The following is an 8,242-nucleotide window of genomic DNA, read 5'->3' on the forward strand; positions in this document are numbered from 1 at the left end:
ACCATTAAAATTTACTGCTGTGTTCCAGGTGAATTTACCCTGACACAGTAAGGCAAGGTGTATGTATGTGTATGTATGTACACATATGAACTTGCTGAATCACAGCTAAGACTGTAAATGAGTATCTCCGTTATGTATTGTCAAGAACTTGACAAATCTTTTATTGGTGTGTTATGTTTTTAAAAAGGGGCAGATATTATAAGTTTTCTTCTTCCTGCTCCTTTTCAAGCATGGTGGTGCTTTAAGGTGTACTTTTGATTTGTTATGTATAGTTTTGTGTTGTCTGTGCATAGCCATGCGAGAAATAAACTGTTAATGAAGACAAGGGTTTCAGTGAACGTGATACAATATTATATTATACAGTTAACAAGTTAATGTTTACTGACTGACAACATCATCATAAACACCTTCATGGTGTCTTGGTCTTTGCAGGCATATGGCCACACACTCTCCACAGAAGACCCATCAGTGCTCGTTCTGTGAGAAAATGTTCCACCGCAAAGACCACCTGAAGAACCACCTGCAGACCCATGACCCCAACAAGGAGGCCTTCAAATGTGAGGAATGTGGGAAGCACTACAACACCAAGCTGGGGTACAAGCGCCACGTGGCCATGCACTCTGCAACTGCAGGGGATTTAACATGTAAAGTGTGCATGCAGAGTTATGAGAGCACGCCAATTCTCCTGGAGCACCTCAAGAGCCACTCTGGGAAGTCCTCAGGCGGCGCCAAGGAGAAAAAACACCCTTGCGACCACTGTGACCGACGTTTCTACACACGGAAAGATGTGAGACGGCACATGGTGGTCCACACGGGCCGAAAGGACTTCCTGTGCCAGTACTGTGCCCAGCGCTTTGGCAGGAAAGATCACCTGACGCGCCATGTGAAGAAGAGCCACTCGCAGGAGCTGCTGAAGATTAAGACGGAGCCTCCGGATATGTTAGGTCTTCTAGCTACGGGGTCTCCACCCTGCTCTGTGAAGGAGGAGCTTAGCCCCATGATGTGCGGCATGGGGGCCAACAAAGACCCCATGATGGGCAAATCGTTCCCCAGTGGAGCACCGTTTCCGATGAGCATGTACAACCCTCACCATCTCCAGGCCATGTCTAATTCTGGGGTGGGTCACCCACACCCTTCCCTGATGCCCAGCTCCTTGTCTGCAGCTATGGGCATGGGCTGTCACATGGAAAGCCCAGCATCAATCCACCCACACTCCCATCACCACCACCATCATCACCACCACCATCATCACCATTCCCCTCCACTGCCCCCCCACCACCAGCCTGCGGCTCCCCAGCACCAGCCCCAGCCAACTCCCAAATACCAGCTGGGATCTACCTCATACCTGCTGGACAAGCCTTTAAAAGTGGAGATGGAGAGCTTCCTCATGGATCTGCAGAGTGGCTTGCCAGGCCCAATTCCCTCTGCAGAGCCCCACGCTGCTGCCTCTCCCCCCAAGGACGGACTGGAGCCCAACTCGGGCCTGGCGGACGAGCTTTGCGGGGATCCCCTCCTGTCCAAGAGCCCTGCGGTGATCGCCGAGTCTCTGTGTGCTGCTAACATGGACTTCTCCCACCTGCTGGGTTTTCTGCCCCTAAACCTTCCTCCCTACAGTGCCCCCATGAGCACGGGAGGACTGGTCATGGGCTACACCTCATCTGCGACCTCCTCCTCCTCTTCCTCCTCTTCATCTCTGCATGCTGCCGAGCCCCATGCCGCACCTCTTACCTCTTTGCAACCACAACCTCAGGAGCAGCAGAGCTCCAGCGGGGGTCTGGGCCTCGGACCCCTGCACCCCCTCCCACCAGTGTTCAGCTCCAGCCTTAGTACCACCACACTGCCTCGCTTCCACCAGGCCTTCCAGTGAAGATAAGCAGCTGCTGCCCAGACATGAAGGCCTCCACATGGGCTCCTCCACGGGCTCACCTTAGATATGTCGGGCGGCGGTTCTTTACAGGACTTGATCAAAAAGTTGGAGAATTGGAGTAAAAAATAAATAAATACGTACATGAACACTTAGAAGCCTTAAATGAAAGTGCGCACAAAAGCTTTTGATTGAGCCTTAAAAGGAAGTTTAACCCGTTTGATCAAAAAGGAAAAGGTGAGAAAAGAAGTTGAAGCAGCTTTTATTTGGGCTTTTTTCCTTTATGCTATAGATATAACAATGTATTAACCCACGTTTTTTTAATTTCCATTTATTTCCCCTTTTATCTTCCCTTCCACCCCCTTCTTAGTAGTATAGAGGCAGGATCAGTAGGCCAAAAGGCGTGGTACTGCGTACTTTCTAAAGTAATAATATAAAAAAAGTCAAAGATAAGTTTTAGTGAAGATTATCTGTCTTGTGACCCAGGAAAAAAAATATAGTTTGAAGTGAATATTTTGTTTTATTTTTCTTTTCCAAATGTAAGAAGTTGGTAGAAAGTGTCTCATCTTGAGCTTTGAGCCAGCGCATGCTAACCACCGGGCTGAGGAGAGGAGAGAGTTTAGCCACACGGCTGATCCACGCCTTCAGGAAAAGTGCTGTCGGCCAGCTCCCAGAGCCAGGTCGCCTCGGAAAACTGAGAGTGAGTGATTAAAAACACCTTTTCTAAAGAAAAGACAGAAAAATAAATGTGAAAGTGTGAGCTTTACGCTTGCTTTCTTTTACTGTTCCTCAAGAGAAGCACTTTTTTTAAAAAGGCTATTTTTAGCAGAAGGCACTTGAGTTCTGGTCTCCTCCCGCCCTCCTCGTACGATCTGAGGTTTCTCTGCCTGGAACGGAAACGTCCTCAAATCGTCTTCCCTCTAAACGTTTCCGTGCTCATCAGACTTGCAGCTATTTCCTACCTGGCCAACACATGATTTACTATATGTTAGGAACATTTCCACAAACACATCTTTTGGTAGTCTTTTAAAAAGATGCATCATCATGGTATTGATGAACCCTGAGATATGTGAATGGCTTAAAAAATATAAATAAGAGCGACAGATGAGTTAAAATGAGTTAAAGAATGTTCTTGCAGTGTACGAAATATCTCAAAAAAGAATATTATAAATGCTTATCTCAGTAAAGGTGTATTTTAGACGTATTAAAACTAAGTGACGATGTTTTGATGTCCGGCAGGTTTACATTTGTGTGTATCTTGCTTTTTTTTGTTTTTTTTGATCAACAAAAGGATGAAGTATTAGCTTTTCCCCTCAAGCTTTCTCTGTCATACCCAAACTTTTCCTCTTCGTGTACGTGAGTTTGTTTAGTAAAATCAGAAGTGTGGATGGGAAGTATTTATAGAAGGCAGGATTTGAGTTACGTAGGTAGGGTGTGTCCTAGGGATGCACCTGGAGCTGTGACCCTTCACCTACAGCCTGTAAAACCTAAAGTTAGACTTAAATGATCATTCTGATTTATTTCAGGGGTGCACCATATTGAATGTTTGCCAATATCTAATGTGACGATATTTTCTGACTGATTTTAACTGATACTGGCATGCTCATTGATCATTAAAGAAAGCACGCCAAGCCTTTTCACCATTTTTACCACTATCAGTCCTCTTAACTTACCTTCTGTCAAACTGGGCCCAACGCTGCCCCTAGTGGTTACTCACATATTGCAGCCTGTGAACACATAGCGTCAATTTCCGAGGCTGTGCACACACAATGTTTTAAACAAATACAAATGACCTGATGCAGAAATTACCAAGTGTACACACACAATTAAAAGCAAGTATATTTTCATATGATCCGCTCCGGTAATTATCCACAACCACAGTCTAATTTGATCCTTTGTGCATGTTCGTGACGAGATGCGTCCTGCAGATGACGGCTCACTGATATCAACGTGCATCCCTGAACTGTGTTTCCATTAATATGCTTGTTGCTCAGGTGTGATGATTACTTCTCTCCTCTGTTATTCAGTCAGGAAACAAGCAGGAACTCTGTTTTACTTTAACAAAACCTGAAAAATATTCATTTAACATGAAACATATATCAGCGTGATCTTTTTCTACCAGTTACCGTGGGAACGGCTGCATGTTCGGTCTGTTCGATCTTGTCTTCCAAAAGTTGTACATTTAATACAAGCACGATGTTAATGAGGAAGATTCCAGGCTGAACAAACAGCAGTTTTTAGAGTTAAATGCCAGACAGTGTTCGTCTCCCATCTGGAAACCTTATTTGATTTTTAGAAGAAAACCCGCTTTCTTAGTTTTCAGTGGTTGCCATGGTGACCCACATACCATCAAATAAGAATCAAAGAAAAGAAAAGATCATAGAAAATTAAGAGAAAAAGACACACACTGCTGCTGTAGACCACTACGAAGATGATCTGACAACATGCACAACCCGAGCCCCATCTCCTCCTCCTCCTCCTCTTCTTCCTCCTCTGCCTCCTTCTCCTCCTGCTCTGCTTTCAGCTGCTTCGTAGAGTGAAAGGTAAAGGGTCTGAAAATACGGTGACACCCGGGCGGGCGCGCGCAGCCATCAAACCCTCAGCTTTGACATTCAAAGCAGCAGGCGGGTCACGTGACTGCCGGCGTGGCGCATCGCTTATACTCGTTTATTTGTTTGTTGTCATATGATATATTATTTTCTGTTTGTATAAAACAGGACCTCAAAAACAACACAACACATCACCTCATTTTTATTATTTTATTTTTCTTACCAAAACCTCGGGAGAAGAAACTACATTTTTGAACATTAGCTTATTACAGTATGTTACATTATATATATATATATATATATATATATATATATATATATACACTGTGGGAAGTCAAACTCTGACAATGAGCAGCTGATGATCATTCGACCAGGAACACCCTGAATATAATAAATAAGCACTGATGTAGAAAAAGCTCCCGCACAGTCTGACTGTTTAACCCCGTCTATTTTATTATCTGGGTTTAAGCTGAATCTCAGCATGGAAAAAGGATCACTCGTGTAAAATGATGAACTTTAGATTGATCCTCAACACATCAGCTGTCAGCACCTTTCTGAGAATTTTCTACAGTAAAAAGTAAAAAATGAAAAAAGCCGAGTGAAATTTGATCTTTATAAAAGGTAGTTTTTTAAGAAAAACCTTCTTTGGTTAAAGCCAAATCTGTAGCAATCAAATTGAGCATTTATATTTTTATAGCAAATATTCATTTTGTCCTAAAAAGAAAGGAAAGAAAAGCTTTTGGCATAAAGTTTGTCCTCCCCGGGTTTCTGTGAGCTAATCTGAATTCTAGCACTTTCAACCTTAAAAAAAAGAGTATTTTTTTTCTTTTAAAATTTCACCTTATATGTTCATATGTTTTTAATTTTGTATTGATCCTGTATATGTATGTGCCATTAGTTTGAAGTGTAGACTTTATCAACTTTTGTGTATTTCTCTTCTCCAAAAGAATAACAGTATTTTTGATATATGTTTCACTAATATCCTCCTGCATAAGCCCCTCCCCCTTCTCCTTGTTCCTTTTCTTTAACCAGCTTTGCTTTCATGAATATATCATGTCAAACTGCAGCCTGGTAGAAAACAGCAACAGCATCGTTTTCAGTAGAGCGTTGAATCCCTGAGCCGCTCGCTGGACATCTGCTGCAACAATGCCGGCCATTTTTCCGCCTCGTAACAAAAAGCATGAAGCGCAGGCCGCCCGCATGAAAGCACGTAGTCTGGCAACCCACCTGTCTGAAGGGATGACTTCATGCTGACTCATTTGTCAGAACACGGCTGTGCGGATGTAAGAACTGCAGCTTTAACTGCAACGGGAGAAACTGGATGTGAAATTTTAATTGTTGCTGCTTAACATTTAGTAATAAACTACATTTAAAGAACATGGACGTGTGGTCTGGTTGAACTCGTAGCTGCTACACGGTGCAGCCGGATACGTACGGAGCTCCTTTTATAGCAAACAGAAAAGGAAATAAAGTGGCTAGAAAGTGACTTTATTAAATCCAAATAATAAGATACCTTAAATTCAGTAAAGCCCCGGATGGATCCATTTCAGATGGACAGATTGGACGATGAATTCTGTGGTGTTCCATCCGATTTTCCGGCTGCAGGATCTCTTATGACTCATCCAAACGAACCAAGACGGAAAACAGCAGCGATAGAAAAACCAACAAAAATAAAGCATAAAGGTTTCACAGTAAATCCAGCGGAGGCGGTTGATGGCGTAGGACTGAAATGACTCAGTCAGGCGAGTTTGCAGAAATAAAAAATAATTTCATATTTAATTTTCACAGGACAAGTTTTAAAAACAGACGTTCGCTGAAAACTGGGCTGGAAAAGGGACCAGAACCAGCCCATTCATTTCTAATTCATTAAGCTTCGGTACAGCTCTAGAAAAATCTGATACTAGTATCACAGAAAGCATTTATTGATGCTAATTTAACCATTTGTAGTTTTTAAATTAACTTACAGGTCTTGACTCTTAGCTTCCATGAAGAATCTACAGGATGCCACGAAGTCCCGTTTTCTGTAGCCAATGAGAATCCGCCGCTTGGGAATTTAAATTGGGCTAAAATGCGAATTAACTGTGATTGTTTTTAGGATGTTTAGGGAAAAGCTTTGATTCCTGGGAAAGTAGTTCAGTTTTAGTTCCTGCCCCAGTATGTTGTGAGTAAATTTTGTAAATGTAGTAAAGTTTTTTCACCTAGTAACAATTCTGAGTAACTACAAATAGTAACTAGTTAAATAAGAAATAGTTCAACTTTTTTTGTCGCAATCAAAATGTAATTTTTGGTTTGAATAAAAATACCAAAATTGTGAAAATGAAGACTTAATGTTTCCGTCATTTTGGATTACGCGTCTAACCCTCCAGTTCTGTCATTTTGGCGGAAATGTGCTTCTGTAGTTTGGGCTGAAACAGCAAAAAAAAAGCGACCTTGACCTCTGACCTCTGACAGGGATGCTGTTCTGCTCTCCACCCGGGCTGTAGCTCCGTTACCTCCACCTGCACCTACTAGGGATGCACTTATCCTTCACCCTTTCCTCTTTACTAGTAGGTGCAGTACTCGTATTTTAAGGGAATCTGTTCTTCACTTTAAACCTGAGAAAAGTTTGATTTTTATTGCTCTGTCTCCCTCCCCTTTGTTTTGCCTTTAGTAAGGAACTGGGTATGTCTGCTGCAGGCAACATCCACATGTAGTTTTATGTATTTCTAGCTTCATGTAAGTCTTGCATTCCAAACTCTTTGTCTATCTTGTTAAGTGACGTAGCTCATTTTACTTTTATCACCTGCTACTAAAGCCACCTCTTGAATAAACACGGTGACTGAAAACTGTCTGCTTTCACTGACCCGATGTTTCATAGCATGGAGTTTATCTTCTACAGGGAGAGTCATGGAAACGATTGGGAGAAAGAAAGAAATACGTCTTGCTTTTTGTTACATATCTCACATGCAATCAGTTGCTGCAATCTTTAAGTGACAGATTTGTATATTGGTTGATCCAAAGAGATAAAGAACACATCAACAGAACTCTGAGTATTGTACAGTACCGTGTATCTTTGACTTGTCATGTGTTATGTTGAAATGATTAAAAGACAAACCAGCAGTTTTATACCCTCTTTGCATTCTTCTTTTATTTTAAAATCTCTTCACGTATGTAAGGAAAATTTACATGGTCAGACCTTGTCTTGCATTCAGGAAAAGTCAGACCTAAAGATGATAGACTGTAAATGCTGCAGTTTTCAGCTTTTACAAAACTAAGCTACATAAGTTGTCCTTCATCAGAGTTTGAAGTGAGATGAATGACAACACATCACGCTGCGTCATCGGTGTGATCATGTCTATAAAAGCTGACATTTGGTCAGTTAGCTGGTCTGCAGCATTCTGCAGGTGTGTTTTAAGGAAGAAAGACATCGGCAATGATAACAATCAGCTGTTGTTGCTCCCCATCAGTCTAGGAAAGGATATAAGACCGTACAAGACAGACAAAGCCATGTATAAGCGCAGGGGGACACATGATGCGAGCTGTGTTTCATGTCACTAATGTGGAACAAACTCGAAAGACATTACTCCACAAGAAGATTAAAATACCATCCAGACTCGGTGGTGTGTCCCGAAGCAAGCACAACACACTGACCCAGCATCTGGATTATGTCTCAGAGCTGCACCCGTGTCTGCATGCATAGCTGAGTGTCAAGACTGCCCTAATTATAGCAAACCTATGCTTACTCCTGCACATACACTTATGGGATGCCAACCAGGCCATAATTCAGAAAGTGAAACTCCTTTAGCATCAGAATTTTCTTCAGAGGACCCTGGACGATATGCCACAACAC

General features: G+C 42.3%; 1 protein-coding gene across 5 annotated transcripts in view; it reads left to right on the plus strand.

The window, feature by feature from the left end:
• plagl2 (pleiomorphic adenoma gene-like 2) overlaps positions 1 to 7,518 on the plus strand; it is a 75,036-nt gene extending 67,518 nt beyond the window's left edge. For all 5 annotated transcript variants that reach the window (XM_042003128.1, XM_042003127.1, XM_042003133.1 and 2 more), the window contains one exon: positions 433 to 7,518. In XM_042003128.1, the coding sequence (XP_041859062.1) occupies positions 433 to 1,867 (1,435 nt within the window). In that variant the 3' untranslated portion in view covers positions 1,868 to 7,518. The remainder of the gene's footprint in view (positions 1 to 432) is intronic.
• Positions 7,519 to 8,242: the final 724 nt, after the last annotated feature.

This window comes from Melanotaenia boesemani, chromosome 13, assembly GCF_017639745.1.
Source record: "Melanotaenia boesemani isolate fMelBoe1 chromosome 13, fMelBoe1.pri, whole genome shotgun sequence".
NCBI lineage: Eukaryota > Metazoa > Chordata > Actinopteri > Atheriniformes > Melanotaeniidae > Melanotaenia > Melanotaenia boesemani.